The sequence below is a fragment of the Salvelinus alpinus genome, chromosome 16, assembly GCF_045679555.1.
Source record: "Salvelinus alpinus chromosome 16, SLU_Salpinus.1, whole genome shotgun sequence".
Classification (NCBI taxonomy): Eukaryota; Metazoa; Chordata; class Actinopteri; order Salmoniformes; family Salmonidae; genus Salvelinus; species Salvelinus alpinus.
Genome location: NC_092101.1, coordinates 32,404,215 through 32,424,096, shown reverse-complemented (window position 1 = coordinate 32,424,096; position 19,882 = coordinate 32,404,215). Strand labels below are relative to the sequence as shown.

General features: G+C 41.0%; 1 protein-coding gene across 1 annotated transcript in view; it reads left to right on the top strand.

The window, feature by feature from the left end:
• The window catches only part of LOC139541385 (transforming growth factor beta receptor type 3-like), a 172,466-nt gene that overhangs the window by 73,214 nt on the left and 79,370 nt on the right, over positions 1 to 19,882 (top strand). The window contains exon 4 of the mRNA XM_071345985.1: positions 16,761 to 16,898. Coding sequence (XP_071202086.1) covers positions 16,761 to 16,898 — 138 coding nt within the window. The remainder of the gene's footprint in view (positions 1 to 16,760; positions 16,899 to 19,882) is intronic.

Here is a 19,882-nt window from a genome sequence, read left to right as displayed (position 1 = left end):
TATCAGAAGCTTCTAAAGCCATGACATCATGTTCTGGAATTTTCCAGGCTGTTTAAAGGCACAGTCAACTTAGTGTATGTAAACTTCTGACCCACTGGAATTGTGATACAGTGAATTATAAGTGAAATAATCTGTCTGTAAACAATTTGTCAATTTGTCATGCACAAAGTAGATGTCCTAACCGACTTGCCAAAACTATAGTTTGTTAACAAGACATTTGTGGAGTGGTTGGAAAACAAGACTCCAACCTAAGTGTATGTAAACTTCCGACTTCAACTGTAGCTCAGAATTTAAATTAGTTATTTTATACAGTCTTTTTTGCTTATCTTTATGAAGGGTCCCAATAATTCCAGTTGTGACTTTATACAGTATATCAACCCAGTTACAACGGGCTACCAAGTGGTACTGTAGAAAAAGTCATTATCCATCATATAGGCAGCTGCTCCAACCAACTGTGTTTCTTTGTAACAAAGTGCCTGCTGATTTCATGCTGAAGTTGATAGACTATTATTATCATTTGCCAGGGGAGGGAGGGATGTAGAATATTTTGATAGATTAGTATTACTGGCCGGCTAATCGAAAGGATGTTTTGAGTTAGCACTGAGTCACTGAGGACTGTCAGATGCAGAATTAGTTCTGTCAATAAAGGAAAACACCCTGTTCCTGGTTTTTGCAGCCAGTTGTATGTGTGTGTTTGTAAGTGGGTCCCTGTGCGTGTGATAGTGTCAGGTCTGACTGACTGGATGGAGGTGTAGAGAGAGGTCTCTGACAGCTGGGTTGTAGTACAGGGGTACAAGACAGCTTATTACCAAGGGGCTGTGCATACATTAGTTATGAATATTTCACTCTGAGGTATTATGAATGCTTGGTTGCGAAACATAATTTACTTGGGCCTGAAAGGTAATGCAATTGTGTTCAGAATGCTTGACGTAGGCGGCTGGCCAAATACCTTGAATCATAGTGTAGTTATTTTTGTCTGACGGTGTGGTATGTCTCACTTGGAATATGTTTTCGTCATACCTTAATACTGTAGATATCCACAGCCTTGTGTCTGTTTATAGCAGTTGGATCCTCTTCTCTTTGCGTGTTGTATTGGCATTTGTTGCTTATGTAGTAATTAACTGAGAGTTTTGTATTTAATGGAATCTTTTCCTTGTTTACGTCCATATGTTCTGACCAGTCACGGTATGCCGCCTGGGACTGGCCTAGCGTGCCGGGGCTGGCAGCAGCTGTGATCATGTGAGGGTTGTCTGAAGGGTTTGATGTTACCGTAACGTGATAGGTCCAGACAAGCCCCCGTCCCTCCCTGTCCCTCCCTGTCCCTGGCCAGTCACTAGCATGGCTACGTCTCAAATGATACGCTATTCCCTATTTCCTACATAGCACACTAGTTTTGACCAGAGCCCAGGACTACCTAGGGTGCCATTTGGGACACAGCCCATGTGTCCTGGGCCTGGCTATGACTGTAATGGACCCTGGTCCCCCAAATCCCTGCACCAGCCTCCCCATCATCAATCAGGCTGGGCTCCCAGGCTCCTGCCGGGGCTCTCCATAGGGCCTCTAGTCTGCACAGGTTCCTCTGGAGGTGCGTGGCAGTCCCAGCTCCCAGGTCCAGGGCCACCTGATAATAGCTGGTAGTGCTGAATGATTAATCTAAATGTAGTTTTAATTATATTTAAAAAATTTACAACTAATTGGCCAACATCGGTTCAATTATTTGAATTCCATTTCTTTCGGTTTTTTTTCTGTGAGATCAATGCACACATTGCGCAGTTTCTCTAGAGATAAATCAGATCCAGCCTGAACTGTGCGATCTAATAGGGAGTTGTAGTTTCCAACAGGCCAATATTCTACATAGTAATTAATGCGCAATGGATTATGGTCATTGTCATCTACTTGTCCGGTCTGTGTTTCTTTTACGCCTGCTACAGAAGAGACAATAATGCGTCATTGTGAGGTGACTTAGAGAGCAGCTGTTGCTTCGCAAGGTATCTCTACCTGAAAATACATGATCTAAGTGATTGATAGTTGTTATTCGGCAGTCATAAAAGTATGCCTTATTTACTTTAAAGAAATACAAAATGTAGATTTTTGTCAGACAGCATAGGCAGCAGCTCAATACAGATGAGATGATGACTTGGAATGAAATAATAAAGTCATCAAATAAAACAAATGTATTATACCCAATAACTGAACTATTTTATTAAAGTAAAGTAATGCGAATAAATAATGGTTAATAAGTGATAAGGCATAATTGACAGTCACTACCATCATGGGACTTTTATTAATAGTTTTATTCTGTGTTGTTACATCATTTAACCCACATAATGCATAGTGCATTTCATGTTATTATTTTTTAATAATATGACCAAAACCTAAAAAATCACTAATTACTTAGCACTACTATCTGGGCTTTGATCACTGGGGCCTCTGGTCCTTTTCTCTTCACATCCTCCATGGGTTCCAGGCCCTGGGCACTGCCTGCTGTGACGTCTAAATCACATTACCGCAGGCTGAGGAGTGCAGAGTGACAATAGTTCCGGATTGAATCTGGATGGATTGCATCTCAGTCTCTCTGTGGGCAGATAGAGACACACAGTATCTGCTGCTCAGCTCTCCTCTGTCCTCTACACATCTGGCTGGTAGGAGGAGAGAGGATGGGGAGTTGGCACTGGGACTGGCAGTGGGAGTGGGGACTGGGACTGGCAGTGAGAGTGGGGACTGGCAGTGGGAGTGGGGACTGGGACTGGCAGTGGGAGTGGGGACTGGCAGTGGGAGTGGGGATTGGCAGTGGGAGTGGGGACTGGGACTGGCAGTGGGAGTGGGAGTGGGGACTGGCAGTGGGAGTGGGGATTGGGACTGGCAGTGGGAGTGGGGATTGGGACTGGCAGTGGGAGTGGGGACTGGCAGTGGGAGTGGGGACTGGCAGTGGGAGTGGGGACTGGGAGTGGGAATGGGAAAGTGTCTGTGAGTTCCAGTATATCCACAGCTGATAGATTGATATCACATTATCTCCCCCTTCCCACATTTATAAATGTGAAAGATCATGAGTTGATGCATTCCTCAGTTGATCTATAATGTCTGGAAGTTGACTGGCTAAATGGCCTCACAGGTCTTCTCCAGGTATTTCTACGCCAGTGTCCCTCCCATGGGCGCATTCAGTCTGACGTGAGAGAGTGTATCACAACACTGTTAATCTTATTATTTTACACTCTCTGGCACTACTTTCTCTTAACCTTTGCCATTTTGTTTCCGCGCAACTATGTTTATGCCTTTGCTTTCAGGTGACTCACTTCTTTTGGAATTGTTTCTGTCTGCTTCTAAAATTCCACAACTCTCTCATCTCTCTCTCTCTCTCTCTCTCTCTCTCTCTCTCTCTCTCTCTCTCTCTCTCTCTCTCTCTCTCTCTCTCTCTCTCTCTCTCTCTCTGTCTCTCTCTCTCTCTCTCTCTCTCTCTCTCTCTCTCTCCTCTCTCCTCTCTCTCTCTCTCTCTCTCTCCTCTCTTCCTCTCTCTTCCTCTCTCTCTCTCCTCTCTCTCTCTCTCTCTCTCCTCTCTCTCTCTCTCTCTCTCTCTCCTCTCTCTCTCTCTCTGCTCAAAGCCAAGGCCCCTGGAGCCAGCTGTATATGAGAGCAGGTATGGTTGTATCTGAGTTGTTGCGTTAGGTTATTCTCCCAGGAGGGATGGAGAGGCTTTTTCCAGAGTCTGGACAGAGGGGGAGGTTTAAGTAGATTAGATGCTCATCTACAATTTTCCATGAGGACAAACATGAAGAAAGGGGTGAGAAAAAAAGATGGAGAGAAGCTATGTGAGACGTACTTGTGGGGCTTTCGTCTCACTTGTTGTGTGACTGCGTGTGTGTGTCTGGCTCAGAGCGTCTCTGAGCCAAGCCCCCTTGAAGATAAGCGTTCTGTAATTTCTTCCATTCGTCTCTCTCAGAGGGCCTTTTTATTATGATTATTGCAGCATTTTTATGGCCCATATCGCTAAATACTCAAATTTGCTCTCCTCCTCCTCTCCCTCTCTCCCCCAGGGCCTTATTCCTTTAGATCTGTAGGAGACTATGATCAAGAGGCTTTGAAGCCATGCCTATACTTTCTTTAGTACTATATCCTCTGTCTCTAATATATTCTAATATGTCTGTCTCTAATATATTCTCTCTGTTGTTTCTCTCTCTAAAATATTCTCTCTGCTGTGTCTCTAATATATTCTCTCAGTTGTGTGTCTCTCTCTAATATATTCTCTCTGCTGTGTCTCTCTAATATATTATCTGCTGTGTCTCTCTCTAATATATTCTCTGCTGTGTCTCTCTCTAATATATTATCTGCTGTGTCTCTCTCTAATATATTCTCTCTGCTGTGTCTCTCTAATATATTATCTGCTGTGTCTCTCTCTAATATATTCTCTGCTGTGTCTCTCTCTAATATATTCTCTGCTGTGTCTCTCTCTAATATATTCTCTCTGTTTCTCTCTCTAATATATTCTCTCTGTTGTGTCTCTCTAATATATTCTCTCTGTTTCTCTCTGTAATATATTCTCTCTGTTTCTCTCTAATATATTCTCTCTGCTGTGTCTCTAATATATTCTCTGCTGTGTTTCTCTCTAATATATTATCTCTGCTGTGTCTATCTCTAAAATATTCTCTCTGTTGTGTCTCTCTAATATATTCTCTCTGTTTCTCTCTGTAATATATTCTCTCTGTTTCTCTCTAATATATTCTCTCTGCTGTGTCTCTAATATATTCTCTGCTGTGTTTCTCTCTAATATATTATCTCTGCTGTGTCTATCTCTAAAATATTCTCTCTGCTGTGTCTCTCTCTAATATATTCTCTCTGCTGTGTCTCTCTCTAATATATTCTCTCTGTTGTGTGTCTATCTAATATATTCTCCCTGTTGTGTCTCTGCATAATATATTATCTCTGTTGTTTCTCTCTCTAAAATATTCTCTCTGTTGTTTCTCTCTCTAAAATATTCTCTCTGTTGTGTCTCTAGTATATTCTCTCAGTTGTGTGTCTCTCTTTAATATATTCTCTCTGCTGTATCTCTCTAATATATTATCTGCTGTGTCTCTCTCTAATATATTATCTCTGTGTCTTCCTAATATATTCTCTCTGCTGTGTTCCTCTAATATATTCTCTGCTGTGTTTCTCTAATATATTCTCTCTGTTGTGTGTCTATCTAATATATTCTCCCTGTTGTGTCTCTGCCTAACATATTATCTCTGTTGTTTCTCTCTCTAAAATATTCTCTCTGTTGTGTCTCTCTAGTATATTCTCTCAGTTGTGTGTCTCTCTTTAATATATTCTCTCTGCTGTATCTCTCTAATATATTATCTGCTGTGTCTCTCTCTACTATATTATCTCTGTGTCTTCCTAATATATTCTCTCTGCTGTGTCCCTCTAATATATTCTCTGCTGTGTCTCTCTAATATATTCTCTCTGTTGTGTGTCTATCTAATATATTCTCCCTGTTGTGTCTCTGCCTAACATATTATCTCTGTTGTTTCTCTCTCTAATTTATTCTCTCTGCCTTGTCTTCCTAATATATTCTCTCTGCTGTGTCTCACTAATATATTATCTCTGCTGTGTCTCTAATATATTCTCTCTGTTTCTCTCTCTACTATATTCTCACTGCTGTGTCTCTAATATATTCTCTGCTGTGTCTCTCTCTAATATATTATCTATGCTGTGTCTGTCACTAAAATATACTCTCTGCTGTGTCTCTCTCTAATATATTCTCTCTGTTGTGTCTCTAATATATTCTCTGCTGTGTCTCTCTCTAATATATTATCTCTGCTGTGTCTGTCTCTAAAATGTACTCTCTGCGGTGTCTCTCTCTAATATATTCTCTCTGTTGTGTCTCTCTAATATATTCTCTCTGTTTCTCTCTCTAATATATTCTCTCTGCTGTGTCTCTAATATATTCTCTGCTGTTTCTCTCTCTAATATATTACCTCTGCTGTGTCTGTCTCTAATATATTATCTGTGTCTAATTCATTCTCTCTGCCTTGTCTTCCTAATATATTCTCTCTGCTGTGTCTCAATAATATATTATCTCTGCTGTGTCTCTCTAATATATTCTCTCTGTTGTGTGTCTATCTAATATATTCTCCGCTGTGTCTCTCTCTAATATATTATCTGCCGTGTCTCTCTCTAATATATTCTCTTTGTTGTGTCTCTCTAATGTATTCTCTCTGTTTCTCACTCTAATATATTCTCTCTGTTGTGTCTCTAATATATTCTCTGCTGTTTCTCTCTCTAATATATTATCTCTGCTGTGTCTGTCTCTAATATATTATCTGTCTGTAATTTATTCTCTCTGCCTTGTCTTCCTAATATATTCTCTCTGCTGTGTCTCACTAATAATTTCTCTCTGCTGTGTCTCTCTCTAACGTAGTATCTTTGATGTCTCTCTCTCTCTAATACATTCTCTCTGTTGTGTGTCTCTCTAATATATTCTTTATGCTGTGTCTCTCTCTGATATATTTTCTCTGTTGTGTCTCTGTCTCATAGTCTCTCTTTTTCTCTCTGTAATATATTCTCTCTGCTGTGTCTCTAATATATTCTCTGCTGTGTCTCTCTATAATATATTCTCTCTGTTGTGTGTCACTAATATATTCTCTGCTGTGTCTCTCTCTAATATATTATATCTGCTGTGTCTGTCTCTTATATATTCTCTATGTTGTATCTCTCTCTAATAAATTCTCTCTGCTGTGTCTCTAATATATTCTCTGCTGTTGTCACGACTTCCGCCGAAGTTGGTCCCTCTCCTTCGGCGGTCGAAGTCACCGACCTTCTAGCCATCGCTGATCCTCTTTTCTTTTTCCTTTGGTTTTGTCTTTTCTTCCATCACACCTGGTTCCAATCCCATCAATTACATGTTGTGTATTTAACCCTCTGTTCCCCCTCATGTCCTTGTCGGTGATTGTTGATTGTAAGTGCTTGTGCACGGCTGTCCTGGTGTGCGTCGGGTTATGTACCATTATTTGATCATTCTGTTTTCCGGTGTTTTTTTTTGTTATTAAACTGTGCCGTTTGGAAACAGTTTTTGCTCTCCTGCGTCTGACTTCTCTGCCGCCGGTACGCACCCCTTACAGCTGTGTCTCCCTCTAATATATTATCTCTGCTGTTTCTCACTCTAATATATTATCTCTGCTATGTCTGTCTAATATATTATCTGTCTAATATCTTCTCTCAGTTGTGTGTGTCTCTAAATTATATTCTCTGCTGTTTCTCTCTAATATATTCTCCCTGCTGTGTGTCTCTAATATTCTGTGTCTGTAATATATTTTCTCTGCTGTCTGTCTCTAATATATTATCTCTGCTGTGTCTATCTCTTATATATTCTCTCCTTTGTGTCTGTCTATCTGTTTCTCTCTCTAATATATTCTCTGCTGTGTGTCTTTCCTCTGGCCTTAACGTGCAAAGAGCGTCTTCAGCTTTTTTAATACCAACTGTCAATTTTGAATACCAACTGCCTGTCACAGACAGTGGATAAACATGCCACTATTTCCTGGATAGCTCTCTTGAGGCATGGCGTTTGGAGTGTTTTAGAGATTGTCAATGGGAGAGATGGTGTGAGGAGACTTGAGTCTGACAATGTGAGGTGTGGTTGAGCGTGTGTCTCTGACAGTATGAAAAAGCCAAACATGAGAGTGTGTGGGAGGTACAACCAAATAACATTTATTCTGTCCAATACTGTAGTTTAGTCTGGTTCAATGGATTTTTTGCTGTCCGAGCTAACAGATCTTTCTGCCTAAGCAATTTACCGGCTACTTTGAAGATGTTGTCTGCTTCATAACAAAGTCTGAGGAATTTAATTATTGTTGATGTTTAACTATGGTTAACCTTGACATATAGTATATCAAGCATTACATGTTAAGAGTATCTGTTAATGTAACAGAACATATTAACTTCTAGTTGCACACAATCCGGGAGCACCCCCATCAGTAAAAAAGCTGACTAGCATAGCCTAGCAAGTAAATACTAGCATCTAAATATCATTAAATCACAAGTCCAAGACACCAGATGAAAGATACACATCTTGTGAATCCAGCCATCATTTCTGATTTTTAAAATGTTTTACAGGGAAGACACAATATGTAAATCTAGCTAACCACGATAACAAAAGACAACTTTTTTTCCCCACCATTTTTTTCCTGCATAGGTAGCTATCACAATTTCGACCAAATAAAGATATAAATAGCCACTAACCAAGAAACAACTTCATCAGATGAGTCTGATAACATATTTATTGTATAGCATATGTTTTGTTCCAAAAATGTGCATATTTCAGGTATAAATCATAGTTTACCATTGCAGCCACCATCACAACTCTCACCAAAGCAACTAGAATAACTACAGAGACCAACGTGAATTACCTAAATACTCATCCTAAAACATTTATGAAAAATACACAGCGTACAGCAAATGAAAGACAAAGATCTTGTGAATCCAGCCAATATTTCAGATTTTTTAAGTGTTTTACAGCGAAAACACAATATAGCATTATATTAGCTTACTACAATAGCGAACCACACAACAGCATTGATTCAAGCCAACAATAGCGATAACGAATAAACCAGCAAAAGATATAAATTTTTTCACTAACCTTCTCAAACTTCTTCAGATGACAGTCCTATAACATCATATTACACAATACATATAGAGTTTCTTCGAAAATGTGCATATTTTGCGGCACAAATCGTGGTTATACAATGAGAAAAGTAGCCAAGCTGCCAACAATGTCAGAAGAAATCTTGGGAGAGGCACCTAATCTAATCAGTAACTAATCATAAACTTGACAAAAAAATACAGGTTGGACAGCAAATGAAAGATACATTAGTTCTTAATGCAGCCGCTGTGTTAGATTTTTAAAATTAACGTTACTACGACATACAGCGTGCGTTAAAGCCAGACCGCATCGAAATCAGTGGCGGAATAGGAGTTTTACATTTTTCAACAGAACAACGAATTAACATCATAAATAGTTCTTACTTTTTGATGAGCTTCCATCAGAATCTTGGGCAAGTTGTCCTTTGTCCAAAAGAATCGTTGCTCGGTTGTAGATTGTCGCCTTCAACTTTGGAATTAGCTGTAAACATTAGCCATGTGGCGAAGATGTGCCCAACTCACTATTGCGCAGCACAAAGAAAATTTCGAAAATCGCAATATACTCACATAAACTGAAATAACTCGGTTTAAAATAACTACGTTATGATGTTTCTAACACCTATATCGAATAAAATCAGAGCCGGATATATCTAAGGGCTATAACGGGAGCTTTCTAGAACGCCATTCTGAGGTCTGTCTTGCGTCATGGCGAACGAAGGAAAGAGAGGACATCACGTTCCGAGCCTATTTATAAGGCCTCAGATCTGCCTAGCAACTCCATTCCAATTCGCACTATTTGCTGACATCCAGGGGAAGGCGTTTGCAGTGCATCTCAACCAATAGAAGACAGGCAAATTAATAAACCGACCTCAGAACAGCCTGCATGATTTCAGACTTCTCACTTCCTCACAGGAAAATTGCTCCAACTCGAGTTCTGTTTAACTCACAGATATAATTCAAACGGTTTTAGAAACTAGAGTGTTTTCTATCCAATAGTAATAATAATATGCATATTGTACGAGCAAGAATTGAGTACGAGGCAGTTTAATTTGGGAACAATTTTTTTACAAAGTGCAAATAGCACCCCCTATTGACAAAAGGTTAACACAGCAAGTGAGTTTCTTCTGAAGATAAGGATCTGAGGTTTGAACTATGTAGGGTCGTGAACAAACAACTGGTTTGTGCATATTTGCGGTGAACGTTTTCTTGGCTCTAGTGTACATCTGAAATGTCACTCTCAGACACAATATCGTACTGTTTGTGCATTTGCTGTGTTTATCATTTTTGACAGACTTTGTAACTGAAAATGTGCTGACACCAGTCACTACTGAAGACAGTAGCTAGAAGTCTCTATTCCCTCTTCTCATCTGAACCTGACTTGACTAATTGATTTTAAGGCCAGTAAATGTAAATAATATGACACTGACAGAACTTGTTGTGGGTTGAGTTCGTGATTTACAAGCTCTGGTCATTCACACGCAGGAAGAGCTTAATATGATTAGCCTGGGAATAGAGTTAAAACCAGTCTGAATGGCCAGAGAGGGAGACGGGGCGGGTTAGAGAGATTGACGGTTCAACAAACTGATACGTTAAACTATAGTTCCCCCTAACCCTCCTCTCCACCTATATTAGTATCCATCAAAACTAGGTCTGTACAGTATGTCAGGTATCCATGTGAGAACTTCTCTGGGTGTATTTCCCCTCCAGGTAACAGAGCACCTCTTCCCATCTGATAGTGGAGCTCAGTTCAGCTGGGGCGGCAGGTAGCCTAGTGGTTAGAGCGTTGGGGTAGTAACCGAAAGGTTGCTAGATCAAATCCCGAGCTGACAAGATACAAATCTGTCGTTTTGCCCCTGAACAAGGCACTGTTCCTAGGCCATCATTGTAAATAAGAATTTGTTGTTAACTGACTTGGCTACATAAATAAAGGTAAAAAAAAAAAAAACTTTATTGTGATAAAGTTTTGGCCTATTTGTCAAACTGCTGATGGGGGGGCCAAATCCTAACATGTCTGAGGTAGAGTCTGCTTTCAGTGAGGCCTCCAGGCCTCTAAATCACCAGGCTAGATTTGGTTCTGGGCTGGGCCCCCAGTACCAACTAAAACCCTGATAAAAGACACAATCAGAAACATTATAGCTCGGTAATTGTGCAGGAACAGTCAACAGTGATTGTTTTGATAACATTGATTCAACAACATCCACAGTAAAGAAAAAGCTCTATTTGCCAAGTAAAGCAACTGAGTGAAATGAAAGGGAGTGGTGGTGTTAATGCACTGTAGCTAACCCTATGCTGACTGTAGCTGACCCTATGCTGACTGTAGCTGACCCTATGCTGACCCTATGCTGACCCTATGCTGACTGTAGCTGACTGTAGCTGACCCTATGCTGACTGTAGCTGACCCTATGCTGACTGTAGCTGACCCTATGCTGACTGTAGCTGACCCTATGCTGACTGTAGCTGACCCTATGCTGACTGTAGCTGACCCTATGCTGACTGTAGCTGACCCTATGCTGACTGTAGCTGACCCTATGCTGACTGTAGCTGACCCTATGCTGACCCTATGCTGACCCTATGCTGACTGTAGCTGACCCTATGCTGACTGTAGCTGACCCTATGCTGACTGTAGCTGACCCTATGCTGACTGTAGCTGACCCTATGCTGACTGTAGCTGACCCTATGCTGACTGTAGCTGACCCTATGCTGACTGTAGCTGACTGTAGCTGACTGTAGCTGACCCTATGCTGACCCCCCCACCCTGTAAAGGGGCAGGTTTCTAATGTTGTGTAACACTGTGTTGCTCCCACACCTGGTGGAAATGGCTCCAATCATAACAGTGCTAATGTCAACAACCGCAAGTTGATATATTCATAAATGTCAGTCATTTCACTAATCCTGCATTTATCAACTTGCAGTTGTTGACATAAACACGTATGTAATGCTTACGTACTGATTATGAATGTGTTATGTACAGTATAGGGTTTGAATATGTTATGCAGCCCTTATGTAGGTACCTTTCAAACCCTATGTCTTCTCAGGAAGACAGGATCATTATAGATCATATTATGACATAAGACATACAGTGGCTTGCGAAAGTATTCACCCCCTTGGAATTTTTCCTATTTTGTTGCCTTACAACCTGGAATTAAAATGGATTTTGGGGGGAGTTTGTAACATTTGATTTACACAACATGCCTACCACCTTGAAGATGCAAAATATTTTTATTGTGAAACAAACAAGAAATAAGACAAAAAAACAGAACTTGAGTGTCCATAACTATTCACCCCCCCAAAGTCAATACTTTGTAGAGCCACCTTTTGCAGCAATTACAGCTGCACGTCTCTTGGGCTTTGTCTCTAAGCTTGGCACATCTAGCCACTGGGATTTTTGCCCATTCTTCAAGGCAAAACTGCTCCAGCTCCTTCAAGTTGGATGGGTTCCGCTGGTGTACAGCAATCTTTAAGTCATACCACAGATTCTCAATTGGATTGAGGTCTGGGCTTTGACTAGGCCATTCCTAAACATTTAAATGTTTCCCCTTAAACCACTCAAGTGTTGCTTTAGCAGTATGCTTAGGGTCATTGTCCTGCTGGAAGGTGAACCCCAGTCTCAAATCTCTTGAAGACTAAAACAGGTTTCCCTCAAGAATTTCCTGTATTTAGCGCCATCCATCATTCCTTCAATTCTGACCAGTTTCCCAGTCCCTGCCGCTGACAAACAACCCCACAGCATGGTGCTACCACCACCATGCTTCACTGTGGGGATGGTGTTCTCGGGGTGATGAGAGGTGTTGGGTTTGCGCCAGACATAGCGTTTTCCCAAAAGCTCAATTTTAGTCTCATCTAACCAGAGTTCCTTCTTTCATATGTTTGGGGAGTCTCCCACATGCCTTTTGGTGAACACCAAACGTGTTTGCTTATTGTTTTCTTTAAGCAATGGCTTTTTTCTGGCCCCTCTTCCATAAAGTCCAGCTCTGTGGCGTGTACGGCTTCAAGTGGTCCTATGGACAGATACTCCAATCTCGGCTGTGGATCTTTGCAGCTCCTTCAGGGTTATCTTTGGTCTCTTTGTTGCCTCTCTGATTAATGCCCTCCTTGCCTTGTCCACGAGTATTGGTGGGCGGCCTCCTCTTGGCAGGTTGGTTGTGGTGCCATATTCTTTCGATTTCTTTAATAATGGATTTAATGGTGCTCCGTGGGATGTTCAACGTTTCGGATATTTTTTTATAACCCAACCCTGATCTGTACTTCTCCACAACTTTGTCCCTGACCTGTTTGGAGAGCTCCTTGGTCTTCATGGTGCCGCTTGCTTGGTGGTGGCCCTTGCTTTGTGGTGTTGCAGACTCTGGGGCCTTTCAGAACAGGTGTATATATACTGAGCTCATGTGACAGATCATGTGACACTTAGATTTAACTAATTATGTGACTTCTGAATGTAATTGGTTGCACCAGATCTTATTTAGGGGCTTCATAGCAAAAGGTGAATACGTATGCACGCACAACTTTTCTGTTTTTTTTATAATTTGTTATTGTTTGAAACAAGTTTTTTTTTTTCATTTCAGTTCACCAATTTGGACTATTTTGTGTATGTCCATTACATGACATCCAAATAAAAATCTATTTAAATTAAAGGTTGTAATGCAACAAAATAGGAAAAATGTCAAGGAGGGTGAATACTTTGCAAGGCACTGTAAGTGGGCCATACATGGTTATGACAGGTCTTATGATGCTGATTGGCTGAAAGCCATGGTATATCAGACCATATACCATGGGTATGACCCCCCAAAATATTTGTACTGTTCTAATTACGATGGTAACCAGTTTATAATAGCAATAAGGTACCTCGGGAGTTTGTGGTATATGGCTAGGGTTGGGGAGTAAAGGATTACATGTAAGGGATTACCAAAAACGGTAACTGTAATCCGTTACGTTGTCAGCAGAAATATTGTAATCAGATTACAGGTACTTTTGAAAAACTAGATGATTACTTCGAGGATTACTTTTAAATTCAGAAAGGAGGTTTGCAAAAAAAATCTTTGACACTTCTCTGTTTTCTCAATGACATTAAAATCAGCATTGAAAAAAGGTGCAAGTTTAAATTTGTTCCACAAGTTAGAGACCGCTATGATGTCAGACCAAATGTGTTTGATGGATCATGGGAAAAGAGCAGGAATAGGTTTTTGTAGGCTACAGTCTAATCTATGTATTTCAATGGTGCGACTGCTGTCGGCATCCAAAGATTATCCATCTTGAATAAACGCTTGGAGGTAAGGATGGCAGCAGTGGTGTAGTCTACGGTGATACTTATTTCACTTATTATTGATATCTACATAGCGCATTGATGTGAATCACACTGCAGCTCTCTCATTTAGCTATTTGCGCCTTACGGATTGTGGTTGTTGTGGATGGCTGTTTACAAATCTAAATGTGTATTTGAACCTAGTAATGGTTGAATTTAAGAAGTTTAAGGTGCCTATCAATCATTGTTTTTGAAACCAGCGGACAGTCAGTGAAAAATACACTCTTGCAACAGCTGCATAGCGTGAATCCCAGCCTATGGAATAAAATTGGCGCTTTTATTGCTCAATCTAATTCATGCTTATAAAAAAAAATATTCATAGGCCTAATGGACACGTGCTTAAACTTGCACACTTTTGATAGACTTAAAGGGACAATCTGTAGTTGCTACCTCCATTTTTGGACTTATAAATGATATATATATATATATATATATACACTACTCTTCAAAAGTTTCGGGTCACTAAGAAATGTCCTTGTTTTTGAAAGAAAAGCAAATCTTTTGTCCATTAAAATAACATCATTGATTAGAAATACAGTGTAGACATTGTTAATGTTGTAAATCACTATTGTAATGGAATATCTACTTAGGTGTACAGAGGCCCATTATCAGCAACCATCACCCCTGTGTTCCAATGGCACGTTGTGTTAGCTAATCCAAGTTTATCATTTTAAAAGGATAATTGATCATTACAAAACCCTTTTGCAATTATGTTAGCACAGTTAAACTGTTCTGATTAAAGAAGCAATAAAACTGGCCTTCTTTAGACTAGTTGAGTATCTGGAGCATCAGCATTTGTGGGTTCGATTACAGGCTCAAAATGGCCAGAAACAAAGAACTTTCTTTGCAGCGCAAACTGGCTCTAACCAGAATAGAAAGAGGAGTGGGAGGCCGCGGTGCACAACTGAGCAAGAGGACAAGTACATTAGAGTGTCTAGTTTGAGAAACAGACGCCTCACAAGTCCTCAACTGGCAGCTTCATTAAATAGTACCCGCAAAACATCTGTCTCAACGTCAAAAGTGAAGAGGTGCATCCCGGATGCTGGCCTGGACCAAAAAAAAAAGCTTTTCTTTAAAAAACAAGGACATTTCTAATGACCCCCAAACTTTTGAACGGTAGTGTATGTACTGTATATATCCATTGATTCTTGAATAATATAATTTATAAATGCCTCATGAGCTTAGTTCAACTGTCACACTCCATGAGAACCCAACATATAAGCTTGTTTTACTCCATTTTTTGTAAACATTGTGAATGTAAACAAACACTTTATATCCACATGTGGTTAAAACAATAATTTTGATATCATGGATGGTCAGTCCTTGTATCCATAGCTCTGTCTATTAATCTGAGAGTGGTTGTCACGATCGTTGTGAGGAGACCAAGGCGCAGCGTGATGATAATACATCTTTTTAATAACGAAGACTGAAAAAACTATACAAAACGAACGTGAACGCTAAATGACACGAGTGCAGACATGCAACATCACATAGACAATAACCCACAAACCAAACTGGAAAATGGCAAACTAAATAGGATCCCCAATCAGAGACAACGATAAACAGCTGTCTCTGATTGGGAACCAATTTAGGCCACCATAGACCTACATTACCTAGACAAGACAAAAACACCCATACCAACCTCGTCACACCCTGACCTAAGCAAAATAATAAAGAAAACAAAGATAACTAAGGTCAGGGCGTGACAGTGGTTGCATTTCTCCAGGCCCATCCCTCAGCATTTTACCAAAACAGAGGCGGGGTGTCCGTTGTGTTATTGTTTCATCTGTGGATTTGCCCTTTAAACAGTTGCATATTATCAAGATATTAAAGTGTCACCAACAAAAAGGTTAACAATAGGCCTATAGCAAATGCAGCATATGGCATACATTTTTTCACATGTAAATAGCACTTTTCAGTAGTGCTCAAAGCATGGCATTCCATGAGGGCAGCATTTCTTTTTCAACTAGAGTCAATGACAACAAAATCATAAACAACAGAGTAGGGCTGGCTAATAAGTCCTTCGTTTTGGGGTCATGCTCAGGTAAAACAATTTGGCTAATCTATACTCGGGGCTCCCGAGTGGCACAGTGGTCTAAGGCACTGCATCTCAGTGCTAGAGGCGTCACTACAGACACCCTGGCTCAAATCCAGGCTGTATCACAACCAGCCGTGATTGGGAGTTCCATAAGGTGGCGCACAATTGGCCCAGCGTCGTCCGGGTTTGGCCATTGTAAATAAGAATTTGTTCTTAACTGACTTGCCTAGTTAAATAAAGATAAAATAAAACATATTTCCAAGTCCTATTCTTGAAGATCAAGGGGTATAACATTTATTGGAATGACTGGAATTCTGATAGACTTTGGTTTTTAATGTAAAGATATAATTTAATCGTATTATTATATGTAGTAGAAAGCGATGGGTTAGTAGAAGCCTACATAACCAACCCATAAAGTAACATTTAACATCCATATATGGCCAGCTATGTAAACTTTAACATAGATGTGGTTCAATTGGTAACATACGTTTTGTCTTCTTCTAATGCCTCTTAAGGGGAAAGTAATCTAAAAGTAATGGAATGGAATCAGATTACGTTAATGAGTTTGGGTAATCCAAAAGTTACGTTACTAATTACATTTAGAAAGTAACCTACCCTGCCCTTAGCTGGGGTATATTGGCTATATACCAAAAAAACCTGAGAAGCCTTATCGCTATTATAAACTGGTTACCAACGCGTTGTGTCGTGCTTAAGAACAGACCTTAGTCGTGGTATATTGGCCATACACCACACCTCCTCAGGCCTTATTGCTTAATTATAGACCTCTAACCTTCTGTGTTGTTACCCTGTTCCCAGGTGGAGCTGCATCTGAAGCCCATCCAGTCCCTGCTGGTTCACCAGAAGCCCCTGGTGTTTGTGCTAAACTCCCCCCAGCCTGTGGTCTGGGACATCAGGACAGAGAAACTAGCCCTAGGCATTAAACACACCTTCCATGTGAGTCCAGCTCCAACTAAGTTCCTTCTCTCTCTCTCTCGCTCTCTCTCTCTCTCTCTCTCGCTCTCTCACCTTCACTGGTTGCCCTTTTCTTCTGGGAACAGGTCACACATCTTGCTGCTGTGATGGCACACTGTGGTATTTCACCCAGTAGATATGGGAGTTTATCAAAATTGGGTTTGTTTTCAAATTCTTTGTGGATCTGTGTAATCTGAGGGAAATATGTGTCTCTAATATGGTCATACATCAGTTTCCACCTCATTTTGTGGGCAGTGTGCACATAGCCTTCCTTCTCTTGAGAGCCAGATCTGCCTACGGTGGCCTCTCACAATAGCAAGGCTATGCTCACTGAGTCTGTACATAGTCAAAGCTTTCCTTAAGTTTGGGTCAGTCACAGTGGTCAGGTATTCTGCCACTGTGTACTCTGTTTAGGGCCAAATAGCATTCTAGTCAAGTAATTATCTTTTTGTTTTCTCATGATTTGTTTTCTCATGATGTGGTCTGTCGTATGATAATTTGGTAAAAAGCCATTTTGACATTTGCTCAGTACATTGTTTTCACTGAGGAAATGTACGAGTCTGCTGGTAATGATAATATTTTTCCACGGTTTATGTTGACGCATATCCCTCAGTAGTTATTGGGGTCAAATCTGTCTCCACTTTTGTGGATTGGGGTGATCAGTCCTTGGTTCCAAATATTGGGGAAGATGCCAGAGCTAAGTTAAAGAGTCCTCATTTCATTGAGGATACCATCAACACCACAGGCCTTCTTGGGTTTGAGGGTTTTTATTTTGTCCTTTATTCATTCAAGTTAATTGGAGAATCCAGTGGGTTCTGGTAGTCTTTAACAGTTGATTCTAAGAATTGTTTTTGATCATGTATATTTTGTTGCTGTTTGTTCTTTGTTATAGAGCCAAAAAGATTGGAGAAGTGGTTTACCCATACATCTCCATTTTGGATAGATAATTATTAGTGTTGTTAGAGTCTATGGAGTAGAGTCTATGGATTCTTCAATTACATTGAGCTGATTTCTGACGTGCTGTTCCTTCTTTTTCCGTAGTGTATTTCTGTATTGTTTTAGTGATTCACCATAGCGAAGGCGTAGACTCAGGTTTTCTGGGTCTCTATGTTTTTGGTTGGACAGGTTTCTCAATTTCTTTCTTAGGTTTTTGCATTCTTCATCAAACCATTTGTCATTGTTGTTCATTTTCTTTAGTTTTCTGTTAGAATTTTTTTGAATTGTTAGGGAAGCTGAGAGGTCAAATATACTATGAAGATTTTCTACTGCCAAGTTTACACCTTTACTGTTATAGTGGAACGTTTTGTCCAGGAAGTTGTCTAAAAGGGATTGAATTTGTTGTTGCCTAATTGTTTTTTTGGTAGGTTACCACACTACATTCCTTCCATCTATAGCATTTCTTAATATTACTCAGTTACTTTGGCTTTGATGCCTCATGATTTAGTATTGCTCTGTTCAAGTAGGCTGTGATTTTGCTGTGATCTGATAGGGGTGTCAGTGGGCTGACTGTGAATGCTCTGAGGGACTCTGGGTTGAGGTCAGTGATAAAGTAGTCTACAGTACTACTGCCAAGAGATGAGCTATAGGTGTACCTACCATAGGAGTCTCCTCGAAGCCTACCATTGACTATGTACATACCTAGCGTGCGACAGAGCTGCAGGAGTTGTGACCCGTTTTTGTTGGTTCTGTTGTCATAGTTGTGCCTAGGGGGGCAAATGGGGGAGAGCATGCTGTCACCTCCTGGTAGGTGTTTGTCCCCCTGTGTGCTGAGGGTGTCAGGTTCCTGTCCAGTTCTGGCATTTAGGTCACCACAGACTAGAACATGTCCCTGGGCCTGGAAATGATTGATTTCCCCCTCCAGGATGGAGAAGCTGTGTTCATTAAAGTATGGGGATTCTAGTGGGGGGATATAGGTAGCACACAGGAGGACATGTTCCTCTGTTAAGATAATTTCCTTTTGAATTTCTAGCCAAATGTAAAATATTCCTGTTTTGATTAATTTAATAGAGTGAGTTAGGTCTGCTCTATACCAAATTAGCATACCCCCTGAGTCCCTTCCCTGTTTCACACCTGGTAGTTTGGTGGATGGGACTACCAGCTCTCTGTAACCTAGAGGGCAACCAGTGGGTCCGTCTCCTCTATACCATGTTTCTTGTAGGATGACAATGTCTGAAGTCCAGGTTCTTGCTCTTTAGGCCAAAGGCAGATGACCTAAGGCCTTGGATATTCCATGAGGATATAGTGAAGGCTTTGTGTTCCATAAAGTGTCCAATGTTGTTGGTTGTGTGGTTTGGCCTCAGGCCAGTAAGTGTGAGCAGAACCTGCTGAGCAGCTGGTACATTCCATTGGCTTGGGCTAGTGTAAGAGTGGGGGCTCGGCCTGTTTGCCCGCTCACGACCTGGGCGTATGTGTGACTTCCATGTTGAGGCCCTCTTTGCGGGAGTGGGGGGCATGGGGTGGGCAGGAGGGGCGTAGGCCTAAATGGGGTGTGGGCATGTTTGACTTGGGGAGGTGTTGATTGGTTGGGGTGTGGATGTGGCTGGTGTTGTTGTGGTCTGGATGTGGGTCCTCTCGGTGTGGGTCCTTTATCTGTAGGTCCGGGGGGGGATCCGCAGGTCTGGGAGAGTGTCTCGCTGGTCTGGGCAGGGTGTCTATTGATCTGTTGCTCCTGTGTGAAGTGTTAGGGCTGCTTTTGAGAGCGATGTCCTTTTAGGTCTGGGCGAAGGTGGGCACTGCTGCCTTGTATAGGTGGACCTGGTCATAGAGGCTGTTCAAGTACAGGGTGGAGTGGTGGGCCAGGAAAATATTTGGTTTTGAGGCACAGTCACAGGAAATACTTGCGTTTACCTGGTGTATGGTAGCAGGGTGGAAGTCTTTTTGTGGTAGCAGGGTGGAGATAACCACTTGTGCATTGAAAAAAGTAGAATACGTTTTTTCAATCACTCCTTTGAGTGCCGTGGCCACCC